This window comes from Grammomys surdaster, unplaced genomic scaffold, assembly GCF_004785775.1.
Source record: "Grammomys surdaster isolate TR1022 unplaced genomic scaffold, NIH_TR_1.0 67, whole genome shotgun sequence".
NCBI lineage: Eukaryota > Metazoa > Chordata > Mammalia > Rodentia > Muridae > Grammomys > Grammomys surdaster.
In genome coordinates, this window is record NW_021604569.1 from 1,173,857 (window position 1) to 1,192,624 (window position 18,768).

An 18,768-nucleotide genomic window follows, 5' to 3' on the forward strand; every position below is an offset into this window, starting at 1 on the left:
CCAAAAAACAACCTTAAAAAAAATTAAAAATGGTGACTGGGAAGGAGAGTACACTACAATGGGTGGCAATGGGCTTACACGAGCACTTGGCAAGGCTGTGACACTTGGCAGCATTATAGTATCTGACCACACAAAAATGTCTGGTTTGCCTTTCAGTGTATTTGTGTGGCGATGTCTGTAAACACCAGAACCCCATGGCTGCTTCTCCCAAGCTACTTGCAGTATAGGGGCACCTCCTCGATGCCAACTACTGTGGGACACACAAGCTCTGAATGCTAGTGAAGTTGTAGGACTCTCACAATCTGGACTTTGCAAGATGGTGATGCTAAGAAGGAAGGTACATTCCTACAATATTAAGACTGTTTGCTTCTGTTCTGGAGACTAAAACCTATACTTATAACTACACTAATGATGAAATTGGGATGATGTAGCCCACTGATAAAATTTACATCCTCAGTTACCCTAACCAATATGTAGCTTTTAATTTGCATTAAGACTTTTACAAAGGTGTTTTGCTATTCTGTTTCTATGTATTTCAAGAATGTTCATTGGACACAATGTAAGTTGGAAGCACTTTAAGTATAGAAATACCGTTTGTCACATTTAGCTTTCAAAACCAAATGAGCCATGTATAAACAAGTTTAAAAATGTTAATTTTTTAAAGTTTCATTTGCAGTTTTATATCCATTAAGTGCCTTCAAGGTTCCCAGTTGTGTGGGCTGCTGCCTCACTTCCCACATGGTCTCCTTCCTTCACATGGTGCTAAAACTTGGAAACTGAGGGGGGCTCTGGGATTAGCAGATTTATCACTATGTCCTGCTCTGGGAATGTAGTTAGAAGGTGAGCAGAGAATCCAATTCTACAGGAAGTAGCATGGGTTTTATGTTAGTGTCAGATCTTCACTGTAGCCTGGCATCCCCAATGAAACAGCTTCTACCACACGTAAAGAGAGGAAAGCTCCAATGTATTCAGGTGAGCTCACCTGTCTTGCTAAAAGGCTGTTGAGTTTACACCCCCTTGGGTAGGGCTGGCTTGGCTCCGTTCATTTCAGATGATTAATGCAGGGTAATTCAGATTTTTAAAAACCTCTTGAACATATTCCCCACTATAAGGAGTATTTGAATTTCTCCAGTCAGTTGCAGGACAGAATGTGACTTGAAGATTATTAGCCAAAAGGCCCTCACTCAGTTCTGTTACAGAGGGCACTCACTGGAAGAAGGCTGGTGGGAGTTGGAGTCCTGAGTACACACACCACTGAGTCCTTCCAGTCTGTGCACTAAAATTTTCCACCTTGAGTTCCTAGCTATCTGCAGTTGCCAATTTAGAGAAAGGGAGAAATGAGCATTTTCAGTTAAAGACTAGATTATTAACATTTACCACAGAAGTGCTTCAGCATTCTAAAAGGATTAGATTACACATTAAGCTATTTTACACGCCAATTTATTAATGCCTTACATTAACCCACTAGCAGGCTGCTGGGTCCACAGTAGAGCCCTATGCAGCCCTGATTCTGTTTTCTGTATCTGGTGATGCTGAGTGATAACTGTGTCTGCCTATCTTGTACTACTGACTTTTCATTCAGACAGATCTTGCATTAAGTAACCATGTGGATGATCAACTGACTAATCAATGATATATGTACGTATATTTGAAGAGCAATAGTGTCTGTTATAAAGACTTTGAAAGTCTTCTTTGTAAAATTTATATGGTATAATTTTATGTATATTCATAAATCTTGCACTGTATTCTGTTAAAATATTGGTGCATGAGTTTATTTTCAAAGTATAAAATAATTTAAAACCTTTTGTTATGGGTCAAATAAATCTCACTATGTAAATATATTCTTTGTTCTTAAGCTGTTTCATGAACTAAAACCTTTCTAAAAGCATGTCACCATGTGTCCACTCTCTAAACAGCCTACCATGTTTTTGCTGTGCATTCATGAAACTAAAACACTAAACACAAATGTAAGTCTATAAGCTTTATTGATATTTTGCTTTTACAGTTCACAATGCATTCCACAGATAATTCAGTACGGCTTAAACCACAATGGTATAAGTCTTCATTTTATGATTTCTTGCATAACAATGTTTGATAACTGCAAACATTTGGAAGCATTAATTTCAGTCCATAGAATCAGAGTCTGTGACAAAATTAACTATACATACAAGTAAGTCTTTGAAACGACATTTATGTTGGAGTTCTATGTTTTCTTGAAAACAGGCGGTCGCGCTCCTACAAATACATTCCCTTCCTAGTTTATGTGCTTGGGACTACACTGTGTATCCGATGACTGAGAAGTCAAGCGCTGTGGGGCAGCTGCAAGGTTAAAGATCTAAGCTTTGTGAAACACTATGTACAGATTATGTGTATATTTACTTATATTGGCAATATAACAGTAAATTCACACTACACCTAGAACACACCACAGAGAGACTTTCCCACTCTGCTTTAGTAGTATGCTCTCAGCTAAACATTTCACTTCAGAAAAATCTGCGATTTACACCGACCAAACACAGTACACTGTGAGAAGGGTTTTTCCTGTCCCCAGATCTACCTTCTTTGCAACTTTGCAGATACAGCCAGACTAACCTGCAACAGATAATAATCCACAGCTTTCCCAGTGTCCTTTATCCACCAAGTGCCTCCTCTGGGGAAAACAAGTCTGACTACAATGAGATCCATACACAGCAGCTTACAAAGATGATAAACACAGGAAGTCAAGACAGGTAATTTTTCCTCAAACAGTGCACTGCTAAAAATAAAGAGCTGAAACCACACGGCCACCAAGGGCTTACCCCTGACCCACCCACCCCCGTAATCAAGTGAGTGTCCCCTTGAAAGATGAACGTCTACTGTCTGGGGCCTTTTCATTCTGCTTTGCGCTTCAATCCAGGGATTTTTGCTTGGATTCTACAAATGAAAAGAAAAATGTCAAATTTTTTGTTTGTTTTGTTTCCCGCTTCTTAAAAAAAAAAAAAAAAAACCCACTATGCTATATATTATTTAGAGAATTGTAAAGCTACCAAAATATAAACTAATGTTTCCACCTTTGCCTAATGTTTTAAAAAACCAAATGTAGAGTTAATGCTGGCCTTGGAAGGACACATGTTCTCCCAATGCCGAAAGGACACTGCAGGATCATGGCTTCACCCTTGGCAAGGAGGCTGTAGGGCATACTTACTTGGCCATAGCATCCTTAACGCTCTTATTTGCAAGTCCTAGATAATGGTCTATCTGCGCCTGAGGAAGAGGATAAACGCATTACAAACGTACCATTGTCAAAGAGTATCAAACAGAACTCCATACCCACAAATGAAAGCCTTAAGCCTGGCTCTTTTGTGAGTCCTATATAATAAGAGTAAGCACTATGTTCTGCAGTCTCCACAGTTAAGAAATTACCTGATGCCGTTCATAAATAACAGGAATACTGAAGAGTGAGATCAGAGCTGAAAAGGAAAACACACAGCTTTAAAAATAAATTTAAAAAGACTGGTACCACTCCAGGAGTGAACATCATACTATCAAGCCAATAGTAACCAAGTTGCAGTGCTCTTAAAGTATACATAAATGTCCATACATACACTCTCCTGAGGTCTGGGAAATGCTCACGTTCTCCTGCATGTACTGAGGAACCATGCTTAGCTTCAAACGACATCACAGAGATTGTATAAAATACAGCTACCCTAATTTAAAATCAGGAGTGTACCCTCAGGTAAGAGAGCTGTTAGCTGGAATAGTCTTCAGGAGCTGACATAGCATTTCAATGAAACAGTATTAGTATCAGCTACTTAAAGACCTCCCAACCTCACATTATATATGTATATATATTTTTTACACTAAAGATATTCTCTACAAAAATGTCTCTAAGTGCTTTTCAATCTTTTTGTAGACTTACCTAAAATCAGTAGTGTCAAACCATTGAACAAGGCACCAACGTAAGTAAAGACCCACATCAGGACTGCAAACTGTAATCAAACAAGAGCCCATGATAAGCACAATTAAACTGTAATCAAACAAGAGCCCATGATAAGCACAATTAAACTTGCCCCTGACAATTAAACATCTAAACGCCAGTCTAACAGGCACAGACCTTGAAACCAAGTAAAGTCAGGTTTTATTGTCTTACTTTAGAAACTTAACTTGACCAAAAATGGGATTTGATTCACTTTCCTTAGAAGGCTGACAGAGTAGAACTGCTTTCTCTCAGAACAGAGAACATGGCAAAGGCACACTGGCCCTCTAGCTCTAGTCGCTGTCTAGCTTTTCAACAACAGGAGAGAAAAGAAAGCACCATGAAATTAACCAGCATGCTAAAGATGCTTGAAAAAATACACAAACTGAGTAATTCAGACATCAAAATAGCAGTTATGTCATAAGCAATGAAACAAAGAGTTTCAGGTACCAAAAGCATTTCACTGCTCAGTATGCATATACATGGGGGTTACAATTAATCCAGGGAGGACATCTCAAACTTTCATACTTCTATTTAATGTAATTGATGTACACATTAATCAAAATAACTGATCACAATTCCTTTAACTGCCTGTATTTACCAAATATTAGGTGCTGGACACGACAAACTCTTTATTTTTTTGAGACAAGGTTTCTCTGTGTAGCCCTGGCTGTCCTAGAACTCACAAATCCGCCTGCCTCTGCCTCCCAAGCAAATGGTCCCAGGACACAAGCTGGAGTAGCCATTCTAATAGCAAATAAAATTTGACTTTCAACCAGAAATTATCAAAAAAGATAAGGAAGGACACTTCAAACTGGTCAAAGGAAAAAAAATCTACAGAGATGAAATCTCTATTCTGAACATCTATGCTCCAAAAGCAAGGGGACTCACATTCATAAAAGAAACTTTTATGGAAGCTCAGAGCACACATTACACCTCACACAATAATAAGTGGGAGACTTCAAAACCCCACTCTCAGCAATGGACAGACCATAGAAACAGAAACTAAACAGAGACACAGTAAAACTAACAGAAGTTATGAACCAAATATATCTATAGATCCTTTAAATATATATATATATATATATATAAAGACTTTTTAGAATTTAATGAAAATGAAAGCACATCATGCCAAAACCTATGGGACACAATGAAAGCAGTGCTAAGTACCTCCAAAAAGAAACTGGAAAGAGCATACACTAGAAGCTTGACAATACATCTGAAAGCTCTAGAACAAAAAGAAGCAAATACACCCAAGAGGAGAAGACAGCAGGAAATAATCAAACTCAGGGCTGAAATCAACCAAGTAGAAACAAAAAGAACTATACAAAGTATCAACAAAACCAAGGAGCTGGTTCTTTGAGAAAATCAACAAGATAAATAAGCCCTTAGCCAGACTAATCAGAGGACACAGAGATAGTCTCCAAATTAATAAAATCAGAAACGAAAAGGGAAGACTTAACAGAAACTGAGGAAATTCAAAAATCATCAGATCCTACTACAAAAGCCTATACTCAACAAAACTGGAAAATCTGGATGAAATGGAAAATTTTCTAGACAGATACCAGACACCAAAATTAAATCAGGATCAGATAAAAACCATCTAAACAGTCCCATAACCCCTCAAGAAATAGAAGCAGTCATTAAAAAGTCTTATAACCAAAACCAGCCCAGGGTCAGATGGTTTTAGGGCAGAATTCTATCAGACCTTCCAAGAAGACCTAATACGAATACTCTTCAAACTATTCCACAAAATAGAAACAGAAGGAACAATGCCTAATTCGTTCTATGAAGCCACAATTACACTTATACCTAAACCTCACAAAGACTCAATAAAGAGAACTTCAGACCAATTTCTCTTATGAATATCGATGCAAAAAATACTCAATAAAATTCTCATAAACCGAATCCAAGAACAAATCAAAACAATCTCCCACCATGATCAAGTAGGCTTCGTCCCAGGGATGCAGGGATGGTTCAATATACAGAAATCCATCAACATAATCCACTATATAAACAGACTCAAAGAAAAAAAAAAAACCACATGAAAATCTCATTAGGTGCTGAGAAAGCATTTGACAAAATTCAACACCCCTTCATGGTAAAAGTGATCAGGAATTCCATACCTAAACATAATGAAAGCAATATACAGCATACCTGTAGCCAACATCAAACTAAATGGAGATAAACTTGAAGCAATCCCACTAAGATCAGGGACTAGACAAAGCTGTCCACTCTCCCTACCTATTCAATATAGTACTAGCCAGAGCAATTCAACAACAAAAGGAAGTCAAAGGGATACAAATTGGAAAGGAGGAAGTCAAAATATCACTATTTGCAGATGATATGATAGTATACTTAAGTGACCCCAAAAATTCCACCAGCGAATTACTAAACCTGGTAAAAAAAAAAAAAAAAACTTCAGCAAAGTGGCTAGATATAAAATTAACTCAAACAAATCAGTAGCTTTCCTATACTTCAAGGATAAACAGGCTGAGAAAGAAATTAGGGAAATGACATCCTTTACAATAGTCACAAATAATATGAAATACCTTGGTGTGACTCTAACCAAGCCAGTGAAAGATCTGTATGACAAGAACTTCAAATCTCTAAAGAAAGAAATTGAAGATCTCAGAAGATGGAAAGATCTCCCATGCTCGTGGATTGGCAGAATTAATATAGTAAAAATGGCCATCTTGCCACAAGCAATCTACAGATTCAATGCAATCTCCATCAAAATTCCAACTCAATTCTTCATAGAGTTAGAGCAATTCTCAAATTCATTTGGAATAAAAACAAAACCAGGATATCGAATACTATTCTCAACAATAAAAGAACTTCTGGGGGAAAACACCATTCCTGACCTCAAGCTATACTACAAAGCAATAGTGATAAAAACTGGATGGTATTGGTACAGAGACAGGAAGAATAGAATTGAAGACCCAGAAATGAACCCGCACACCTATGGTCACTAGATCTTTGACAAAGGAGCTAAAACTGTCCAGTGGAAAAAGGACAGCATTTTCAACAAATGGTGCTGGTTCAACTGGAGGACAACATGTAGAAGAATGCCAATCAATCTATTCTTATCTCATTGTACTCTTATTGTACCTTGTACAAAGCTCAAGTCCAAGTGAATCAAGGACCTCCACGTAAAACCAGATACACTGAAACTAATAAAGGAGAAAGAGATTAAGAGACTTGGACACATGGGCACAGGGGAAAAGTTCCTGAACAGAACACCATTGGCTTATGCTCTAAGATCAAGAATTGACAAATGGGACCTCATAAAATTACAAAGCTTCTATAAGACAAAGGACACTGTCAATAGGACAAAATGGCAACCAACAGATTGGGAAAAGATCTTTACCAATCCCACATCCGATAGAGGGCTAATATCCAATATATACAAAGAACTCAAGAAGTTAGACTCCAGAGAATCAAATAACTCTATTAAAAAATGGGGTACAGTGTTAAACAAAGAATTTTCAACTGAGGAATATCGAATGGCCGAGAAACACCTAAAGAAATGTTCAACATCCTTAGTCATCAGGGAAATGCAAATCAAAACAACCCTGAGATTCCACCTCACACCAGTCAGAATAGCTAAGATCAAAAACTCAGGTGACAGCAAATGCTGGCGAGGATGTTGAAAAAGAGGAACACTCCTCCATTGTTGGTGGGATTGCAAGGTGGTACAACCACTCTGGAAATCAGTGTGGTGGTTCCTCAGAAAATTGGACATAGTATTACCTGAGGACCCAGCTATACCACTCCTGAGCATATACCTAGAAGATGCTCCAACATATAACAGGGACACATGCTCCACTATGTTCATAGCAGCCTTATTTATTTCCAGAAGCTGGAAAGAACCCAGATGTCCTTCAACAGAGGAATGGATACAGAAAATGTGGTTTACTTACACAATGGAGTACTACTCAGTTATTAAAAACAATGATTTCATGAAATTGTTAGGCAAACGGTTAGAACTAGAAAATATCATCCTGAGTGAGGTAACCCAGTCACAAAAGAACACACATGGTATGTACTCACTGATAAGTGGATATTAGCCCAAAAGTTTGGAATACTGGTGGATGCGTGCAACCAACCATTGGACTGAGCACAGGTTCCCCAATGGAGGAATTGGAGAAAGGACTGAAGTAGCTGAAGGGGTTTGCAGTCCCATAGGAAGAACAATAATATCAACCACCAGACCCCCACAGAGCTCCCAGGGACTAATCCACCAGCTGCATATATATGTAGCTGTTGGGTTTCAATGGCAGGAGAGGCCCTTGATCCTGTGAAGTCTGGATGTCCCAGTGTAGGGAATACAGGGAGGTGGGAGTGGGAGCACCCTCATAGAAGCAGCGGGAGGGGGAATAAGATAGGGGACTTCCAGGAGAAAATTGGGAAAGGGGATAACATTTAAAATGTAAATAAAGGAAATAGTCAATTTAAAAAGAAAAACTTGTGATATCATACAGCTCACTGACTTGTTCAAGAGAATAACAATGCTGGTCTAAATTATATTCAACATTCATAGTCAGCACTTTTGGTAACCACAAAAAAGCTGGGCACCTTCAGGGGTAGAGTTCTATATTAATACATTAATAATAATACATTTATACAAATGTACTCTTTTCTGTCTTTTGCTTACACTCATAGTGAAAACGGAGTGTACCCAGAGACATTCCTGTGCACTTTAACTCTGCTTCCCTTCACTTCTGCAGGTAATAAATCCTTTTCCCCTATTTCAAAGAGAACTCCTGCACTGCTATACTTTCTAATACAAAGCTGCTCTGTCTGGCAACTGCTCTGGCCTACTTAGGAGGTTACAAACACACTGCCATGATGCCACATCTATGGTGACCTTAAATTATGTGCATGAGTGCTTTGCTTCCATGTATGCTGAGTGCCCATGGAGTGTAACAAGAGAGTTAGTTGTTAGCTAGTAAAGCTAGTAAGCTCTTCCATTAACTGAAGCTAGAATTGGAAAATTTCCACAAAACCACATAACAATTAATGACGCCCATGCCCCAGGGTCTCTCATATTATTTTTTATTTATTGCTATTTTGCAACTTTTAAAAAATGGAAGCCACCACTCAGGCTGAGATTTTTTTTTCTACCAACTAGTTTCAATAGAAAATAAGTAAGTGCACTTAGAAACATGAATAGTCTCTCTGACAATGGAGAGAGAGAGAGAGAGAGAGAGAGAGAGAGAGAGAGAGAGAGAGATGAACTTTCCCCTCCAAGGAGAGGACCAGCTTCCCTCTATTCAGCTGGGAGCCCAGAGACCACATGCAGGCAAGTTTAGGGCAGCAATTGAGGGCAGGGCTGAGGGCTGGGCCAGAGAGAAGGTAGGCAGGAATTCAAGATCCAACCCCCTCTAGGTGACATCACCACGAGGAAGGGGCTAAGGATTCTGCAGATGGGACATTTCCACAGCAGAGACTGAGAGCAGGAAAAACAGACAGCAACCCAAGCAAACCACTTTGGATTATGTGAGGCTGCACATGCTGGTGTCACATAGTCCAAAGCCAGTTACACTCATTTGGCAGAAGCTTACACCTCTGCACTTTGTTGGGCTTCCATGAGTCAGACCCACTGCTGGTAGACATAGCAAACTGAAAACCATTGTGCCTTGCCTCCTTCACTGCTAGTTTCCTACTCTTGATCTAAAAAAAATCTTCCATGTACTCAGACACCTAACAAAATACAACTGAATGCTCACTATGAGTAGGTTTTCGAAGTTAAGGTATTCAAACACTAGTTAGCATGATTACCACAGATTAAGATCTCTTGGATGCCTACAACCACTATCAACTCTACAAAGAACAACACTCTAATATCCAAGTAAGAAAATGTCAGACATTCATAACAAATTAAAATTTTATATGCTGCTGAGTTTTAGCCACTGTTGTAGAACCACTGGCACATCTTTCTCCTATCATAGAGACTAAATAACTTTATATTTTATATAGATAGCTTCCTATCACAGAAACTAAATATAACTTATATATAGGTGAGCAACTTTACAATAGAGCCACAGAGCTAGCTATTTTCATTCTTCACCATATATAAGTCTACAGGGAAAAAGTCAACATCTTAGAGAAACTGCTTTTGTGACAGATACCCTTAACCATGGAAAATGCATAGTAAATAACACACGCTAAACTAACAATCCCTAACTTGACTATTAGAGTCACTTCACAAGATTGTACTCTAAACATAATAAGGAGAGTAATTCAAGACTCCATACTTGGGTTCTCCAAAGAGTTCAAATGGTACTTGCCTCAAGGCCATTCAGAAAAGCCAGACTATTCCGAGACAGAGGCTTAATTAGCATCAAACATCATTGAGGCTAGCAAAGTAACATACACAAAACATGGGACATAAAAGCCATTCAACCCAGGTCTGGCTCACCTATCAGAAAACTTCAGGCACCACTGGGACAGTATACATTTTCAAAAGGTATCAAGGACAATAAACACACTTGCTTACTTAGGGCTAATTATGATATATCTTTCAGTTTCCAGCAATCCTTTAACAAGCCTAGTCATAAACCCACCATACAATGGTTTACAGAAGAATATTCTGTAACTTTTAACCTTGTTGTGATCTTTATCTCTGAACAATGTTTAAGTGGAGAGAGGATAGGGAGATGACCCAGTGCAAATGCCAGAGTAAAGATCCCCAGCAATCCATATAAATGCTAGGTGTGGTGGTAAACTTCTAATTCCAGCCTTGGAAGACCATGCATATACACACATCATATACACTGATAAACAAAAACACAAGATTGGAAGTGTCTTTTCTTGGGAACTTTGGGATATGTAACTGTCCCTTGAGAAGTCAACGCATGTTCTCCAGAATCCTTCATTTTTTCCTTGAGTACATTTCTTTTTTTTATTTTTATTATTTTTTTTAAGATTTAAAGATTTATCTGCATGCCATGTGTATGCAGGTGCCCACAGAGGCCAAAAGAGGCACTGGATGGACACTGGAGCTGAGTTTCAGGCAGTTGTGACCTGTTCAATATAGGTGCTAGAAGCCATATTCAGGTGCTCTGGAAGAGGAGCAAGTGTAACTACTCTTCTTCTCTGACCACTTTGCCCTAATTTTAATAAATTCTACTTTTTATCACCTCACCCTGAAAGTTTTTTCTTCATCTAAGTCATAAATCAAGGTTATGCCTGGGTGTAGCTCTCAGCTGTGGCCAATGTCTGAAGAGAACAAGCTTGCTGTCATGTTCTCCACTGACAGTATTGAGACTGCAAGAAGTCACGTGTATGGAAATGTACTAAACAATGGAAGTGGGCAAGGCCAGTGTCTTGCTTTCTCCAAGAGGATAAGGGAATAAAATTTAAATATGCCTTATTAAGAACCCTGTAGAGCTTCATTTGGTGAAACAGAGACATATTAAGGAAAATGGAGGGATACACAACAGAATTTCAGATACTTTGGCAATTTTAGCTACTTAAAAACTTTTTAAAACAATGAAAATTATTTTACCTTTTCTAGAAACATTTTCTAGTATTCTCTTGACTATTTCTATATTTTCCTTCAATTTTTTTCCAAGTTAGAGAAACTTGTCAGAGAACATACACGTTGAGATGTGTATGTTAACACAGCAGTGTAAGAGCCTTTTATTGTTCTCTTTGCATCAGCTAATTTTAGATTCAGGACCCTTTGCCCAGACAGATTTAAGTTTGTATCCCGAGGCTCTATACCTCACCTAGGTAAGCACATGAGAGCTGGCCCTGGCACCTGCTTGCCATGAGGTGCAATGGGCACTGGAGTGATGCTCTCTACCTCCTCACCACCTACAGCAGTCAGGAGAGCTGACCCCAGGGTCATGAGAGCAGGAGAGCTGGCCCTGCCCCTCACCAGTTACAACACTGGGTGGGCTAGCTGGGATAGTGCTAAAGAGCTTGCTCTGTTGGTGCAGGTGCTGGAGAGCTGACCCAGCCAGCTGACCAGCTCAGACTCCACCCAGGCCCAGAACTAGGCTCTGAGTTGGCCTACCCCAAAATCTACCTCATCAAGGACCTGACGGGACACTTGACAGGGCTGGCCCTGCAGATCCAAAGCTTCAATGAGCATTTGCAAGTAAAGAGGCAGAGACAAAGGGTATACTGTGGGGCACACTATGGCTTCCACAATGAGATGTTTTCTATGCTTCGCTTTGTTAATTTTATTTTGGAAGGAAGTTTGCAAGGAATTTGCAAGGCCAGAGAACAGATACTAAGGGGCAGGGAAATCAGTGGAATTGGGGTATATAATGTGAACAAAGAAAGAAAAAAGAAAAAGAATCATATCCTGAAACATAATTGCGTATCAGGCAACTTCAGCAACAATTTTTCACTGAAAGTCACAGATCTACTATCACATAAGTCTAGTCTTTATCACCCAAAGCCTTGCTACAGACACATATAAAAAAACCCACTAAAATTGCCCAGTTCTAGTCCCTTAATAGGGACATTTTTGGATTTGGTGTTTCAAAGGGCAAGATCCCACCTTTTTGGAGATGGTCGTGTCAATCTGGTTTCAAATGGTTCTTAGCCTCAGCCTCCTTAGTATTCAAGAATGTCCCCCTCCAAACACAAACACACAAGGGGGGCGAGGGGGAAGGATTCATGTGCACATCCCTGGCTTACAAGATAGGAACTTTCTGTTAAAGCTTCAAGCTTCTCTCTTGGGGTGCCAAAGATGACCCCAACAGGTATGATATACATTTAAAAAAAAAAGAAAAAAAAAACTGAGCTGGGCGGTGGTGGCGCACGCCTTTAATCCCAGCACTTGGGAGGCAGAGGCAGGCGGATTTCTGAGTTCGAGGCCAGCCTGGTCTACAGAGTGAGTTCCAGGACAGCCAGGACTAAACAGTGTTCTCAGAGAAATTAAATCAGAACTTCTGGGAATGGAAACTCCAGTTCTTTTACCTTCCCAGATAAATTTATATAAAATATATCTCCTCACTTGACCCCAGTGTGCAGCCATGACTGAAAACTGCTTTTTAGAGCAAGAGCTCTCACTAAAAGATCTTTACACAGATCAATCACAAAAAACTAAACCCTTAGCCAGGTGAGAAACAACCCTGTCACACACAGTGCCAGGTAATGCACACCTGTACCCCCAATCTGTGGTGCTCAGAGCCAGCCTGGGCAATGCTACAGCAGTGTAACACCCAATGATGCAAGGTTTTCTCAGTTTTTGTTTGGTTTTGTTGAGTTTTTTTTTTTGTTTGTTTGTTTAGTTTTTCAAGACGGGGTTACTCTGTACAGCTCTGGCTGTCCTGGAACTCACCCTAGACCAAGCAGTACTCTAATCCAGAGATCTACTTTTCTCTGCCTTTACCACCACCACCCAGTTCAAGATCCAATGTTTTAAAAGTGAATAAAATAGGCCTAAAATGTTGACAGTATTTAATGTCTAAGCTACATTCTCAATGGATCAAGAATTATTTCAACAGTGACTGATTTAGCCCATGAAATGGGAAAATGGATTATTGATCATTTTATAGATACCTGAAATCTTGTCTAGGATTAAAAATCTTAAATTTTATTTCAGAGGAGCAAAACAAATGAAACAAGCAGACAGAAAGCTAGAAAGGAACCCGTAACAACATATCTTATTTTCATTTGCCCGAGTCAACTACCAGGAATAAACCAGGTACATTCATGTGGTCAGTTCATCTCGGGTGCTGACTGCAAAGCCCTGGAATTTGATATTTCTTTGATGACTGACAACTGAAAGAAACTCTTCCCTCATTCTGGGGGGAAGGAAAGAAAGGGAATTTAAAGGGAGTGGGAAATGGGGAGGGGATGTTGTCATGTGTTTGCAAGAGTGACTCAAATATTTACAAAAGTTTCAAATGTAAGTGATAATATGACCTAGAATCTACCATTCTATAAACTGAGGACATCTAAGAGAGTTGATAATATATTAGATATACTCTTTTCAAATGTTTCGTCACCGGACAGTGGTGGCGAACAACTTTAATCCCAGCACTTGGGAGGCGGAGACAGGCAGATTTCTGAGTTCAAGGCCAGCCTGGTCTACAGAGTGAGTTCCAGGACAGCCAGGACTACACAGAGAAACCCTGTCTTGAAAAACAAACAAACAAACAAAAACAAAAAAAAACCCTGTTTTGTCAAAGCTACAGAGTTTGTCTACTATAAAATATCAATTTGTTTTCTAGAAATTAAAATGTCAAAAAAAGAAATTAAAATGTTTCCATTTTATTAATTAGAAATCAAAGCAATTCTAGTCAAAAGTTCATAGTACCTTTAAAAAAAAAAAAATCCAATTAGGAGGCCATTCCCAGAAGGAACACCATTTGCTTTTCCATGGAAACAAAAATTATGATGGATAAACACAACCATACATACAAAGTGAACATGCAGGAACTCTTTTTAGAAAGAAAACTGAAAACTTGACTCAGGCTCTTGAATGTTAAAATCTATTTTTATTTATTTTATTGGAGACAGGGTCTTATTCTATAGGCCCGGGGGGGTCTAGACCAAGGCTTTGACCTAGACCTCACAGAGAGGCCCCTGACTTTGCTTTCTGAGTGGTGAAATTAAACGCATGTGTCATCATGCCTGGCCCATAACCACTTGAGGACTGCTTACGTTTTTGCTAAATTTCAAGCCAAATCTCCTGGACTCATAAGTAGCTGGAATCTGTGATACTCATATACAGTAACATGCAGAAAGTAAATTCTCATGTAGTGGAGCCCCATTCACCCAGGAAGACCCTTCCGTGAGTGTGCACCTGAAGTGTTTATTATCTGTCACCTTTAAAGGAAGGGAAGATAGTAGACCTGCTCAGGTTCACTGTGTATGCTGACACGATGAAGCATAAACTTCCATCGACGTAATCAACCCACTTTTCTTGAGCTTTGGGTTTTTAAACCCACAATCAAAAATAAAATTTTCTTCTCAATTTCTCTTTCTTAAAAGTATAGCCTTACGGATAAAAGTGCCAAGCTATAGTTCTCATACAAATCTAAACACGGGGCACTGAATTTTCAAACCTAAAATTTACATTGATGTGAAATTCATTTCATCTTCATGATTTATTTGAATAAAGAAAAACAGAATTTTACATTCCCTATCTTTCTGATATATATAAGTAACGAATAAAATCAACTTACCTTCAGGGAATCAACTAAATCATCAACTAAAAAGAGGCGCCTCAGTTCTTTTACTGTGCTGTTCACATGACCAAGAGCAGAATTACTGTACTTCTGAACCAATTCCTCTGATACAGCAACTTCAGACTCCAAATATGCCCTAAAAAAACAAACAAAAGTCCTCAACTGACACTGATTCCCACATGTCAATCAGCAATCACAGATCTATAAAAAGGAGATTAATAATGTATAACAATCTTCTATAAAGGCCTACTCTTATTATAAAAATCCAAAGTAAGCTTGCTGTGGTGGCTCGTGCTTATAATCCCAGCACTTGAGAGGCTATGACAGAAGGATTGTTACTAGTTTAAAATCAACTTTGGCTACAGAAATATCTCAAACAAAATAAAACAAAGCCAAAGTCCTCAAGCTAATAGAAGAAGCATGCTTTAAAGCATTTTAAATTTTAACTGCTATCATTTTCTTAGTAATCCACGTTTGCAAACTTAATCTACTAAGGCTGCTTTCTCATTTAAAATGGACATCATGAGGATTTAATGAGTAAAATGTTTAACAACACGTTGCCTCCAAATCACTCAGAAGATTACTTTCTGAGTCTTATTAGGGTCTGCTACCAAAGATCCTACTCATTTCCGTATTCTCTTTATGGAAAAATGTCAAAAATGTTAAATACTAGCATGTAAAATAGCTGCTTAAAGTACAGTAGCAATACCAATAAAGGGTAAAATTTACTCTTCATTTTCATGCTCTCGTGTATGCTGTAGTGTGGGGGAAGTGTTACATTTAACAAGATAATAATTTGGGGATGGTCATTTGATTATTTCAAAGATGACATTCAGCATACCTAAACTAATCCTGTTTCCTCACACAGTGTCCTCTGAGACAACACTGTCTCATATCCCTACCTTTGCAGTAGGCAGAGTATGATCACTCTTGTTAAGTATCTGTTAGTATTTGCACACTGAGATACTCTATCAGTGTGTGAGCCTGTTTCTGATCTAGCAAATCTATTCTCTTCATCTAGGCCAGATTAGGCTAGCTGAGCTTCCTAAAATAGCAGAGCAGGTTGAGCTCAGGTGGGCATTAGAAGACTGGCTATTTTCTACCTAAATACTCGCAAAAAAGCAGTTTGATTCTCCTGGGTCAAGTTTGCAACTCTATAAACTAGATTAAAAATCATGTCCAGTTCAAGCACTGTATTACTCTGATTCCGACAGACAGCAAGCATACCTAATTTTGGTCACCTTTCCACTGCTCCCTATGTTAAACCCGGAAATAAGTCATGAGTCATTTTAAAACTTTTTTTTTTCTTAAATCATAATGCCTTGGTCGTCATGCTATTTTCCTAAAGCAAAGGTCACTTCTTCCTGTGGTGACAACGTATACCATGAACTAGCCTGACCTCAGACCCCACCCAAGACACGAAGGCTGTGGTCAGACCTGAGTCCTAGGATCCCAGTTTAACTTACCACTCTTTTTATGCCAAAACAAAGTTTTCTCCCCATTATTATGTACCACATCCAGCTCTAAATGCAGACAGCACAGTTTTCCCACTTAAGCATGGACTGTTTAGAACACTTCCTACAGCAGCAGGAGATACTGGTATACCAATGTTATTCATAAATATCACATTAAAACATCCGAAGTTTCCCATCAACTTTTAAACCAGCAGTAAGTTATTTATGCAATTTTTTCATGTGTGTATGTGGGTCCATGTGAAGCCCATTATTTTTGGCTAGGCTGGCCAGTAAGTTCCCAGAATCCACTTGTTTCTGACTTCCAACATTTGGGTTATAGACATCCATAGCAGTGACCAGTTTTATGTGGTGCTCTGGCTCTCCTGTTTCCACAGCAACAAGTCTAACCCACAAAGCCATCTTCTGAGCCCTGTCTATACAATTCCTAGAAATATAAACTTGGCTGTTCTTTGAGAGAGAGCATCCTGCATCAGTGCCACCATACAAATGATGACAACATAACATGCTGCTCATGACTGTTCCTACTCACCACAGGTGAGCTATATCATTTCATCTGCACCAGTATGACTAGGCAACTGAAAAGCTGTTCAACAGGCCTAAACTCCATGTTAGCTGAAATTGTAAAAGACTGTAAGTGTCTTTATGAAAAAAGTATGTCTAAAAGGAAATATAAAAGAATAAAGAAACTGGCAGTCTTCTCAAAAAACAAAAAAACAAACAAAAAAAAGAAACTGGTAGTCTTTTCAAAAATTCTTTAAAACTAAATGATATATAAAACTAATACTGTGGATAAGTTACAAGTTTCTTACATCTTCATGTATTTCATTACAACCGCTTTAAAAATCATACTTGCCGATGGTTCATAGCACATAACTGGCATTTTGAAGTTACTAAAATCCGTATCTCCCATCTCTGTATAAAGCCCTGAGAAACTGAGGCCAGCCAAGTGTAGGTAAGAACATATACTAGGGAGGGCAATGGAAAAAAGGTATATAGTATTAGATAGTATTAAATGTAAACAGTAAAAACAATAGAACGTCACCAGTTCTCAAATCCACTGTGATAACCAACATTTACTAATAAATATTAATGAGCCCAATCTTTTCAAAGGCAGATATGCTCTTGATAGATTATCTCTAAGCAACAAAGAAATCACACAACTATATATAATCCTATAGATAGGAGACTGAAGTCTTAATACCAATCCTATTCATACTGTTACCTCATTTTCAAACGTCTTACCTGAATGGGTGGCCTTCATCTGATTTCTGGATAGCTTGGATCACACCCTTATATATCCTAAAGCTGATAGTCACAGAGAGCAGGGCCAAGGCAATGTAGGCCGTGACGCTCACAATGCTGAACACTGTCAGAGACAGCAGCAGGAACAAGCTGGCACCAAACACCACTCCAGTCTTCTTAATGTCTCTCCAGTAGAGGAGGTCAACCACTACAAATTCAAAGGAGGTCTGAGGTTAGAGTGCTCGTTTAACCGTCTGGATCTAGCACATTCACATGCTTTACACAGAGGACACAGACCTGAAACATTATACCCAGAATACGCTGCCTATCAGGAAAACGCTAAGTTTGTACTTTTCCCATAGTCCTTCTTTTGGGCAAACCTCCCACCTGAGTGACCAAACCATTCTAGCTACACATTACTTCTGAAGCCTGGCAGAGCTCACGTAAAATCATCTTAAGACATTTCTTCTTCATACTATGCATGATATTCAAATTACAGGGAAATAGTACATACTAAAAGGACTATTGAAATAGTAAGACGTAAGTATAGAAAATCAAATTTTTAAAAAAGTTGAGGGGCTAGAGAGATGGTTCAGTAATTAAGAGTAGAGGTCCTAAGTAAACAAATAGGGATATACTCAAGTAGAACTTTTTTTTTCCCCCCAAGACAGGGTTTCTCTGTGTAGCCCTGGCTGTCCTGGAACTCACTCTGTAGACCAGGCTGGCCTCGAACTCAGAAATCTGCCTGCCTCTGCCTCCCAAGTGCTGGGATTAAAGGCATGCGCCACCACCGCCTGGCTCAAGTAGAACTTTTAACTCCTGCCAATTTTAAGATAAAGGAAGTAACATTTTTCAAAGTCACACTTTAAAGGAATGCTTTGGTTTTGATCCCCAGGACTCCTAAATGAGCATGGCTTCCATTTATCACTGGAAGTAC

General features: G+C 38.9%; 2 protein-coding genes across 5 annotated transcripts in view; one reads left to right on the forward strand and one right to left on the reverse strand.

Moving 5' to 3' along the window:
* Eml6 (EMAP like 6) overlaps positions 1 to 268 on the forward strand; it is a 254,969-nt gene extending 254,701 nt beyond the window's left edge. The window contains exon 44 of the mRNA XM_028778693.1: positions 157 to 268. Coding sequence (XP_028634526.1) covers positions 157 to 181 — 25 coding nt within the window. The 3' untranslated portion in view covers positions 182 to 268. The remainder of the gene's footprint in view (positions 1 to 156) is intronic.
* Positions 269 to 1,966: 1,698 nt separating this feature from the next.
* Positions 1,967 to 18,768, reverse strand: part of Rtn4 (reticulon 4) — a 56,401-nt gene continuing 39,599 nt past the window's right edge. For all 4 annotated transcript variants that reach the window (XM_028778230.1, XM_028778217.1, XM_028778210.1 and 1 more), the window contains 6 exons: positions 17,832 to 18,039; positions 15,112 to 15,250; positions 3,899 to 3,968; positions 3,403 to 3,449; positions 3,185 to 3,243; positions 1,967 to 2,913 (listed from right to left, as the gene is read on the reverse strand). In XM_028778230.1, the coding sequence (XP_028634063.1) occupies positions 2,871 to 2,913; positions 3,185 to 3,243; positions 3,403 to 3,449; positions 3,899 to 3,968; positions 15,112 to 15,250; positions 17,832 to 18,039 (566 nt within the window). In that variant the 3' untranslated portion in view covers positions 1,967 to 2,870. The remainder of the gene's footprint in view (positions 2,914 to 3,184; positions 3,244 to 3,402; positions 3,450 to 3,898; positions 3,969 to 15,111; positions 15,251 to 17,831; positions 18,040 to 18,768) is intronic.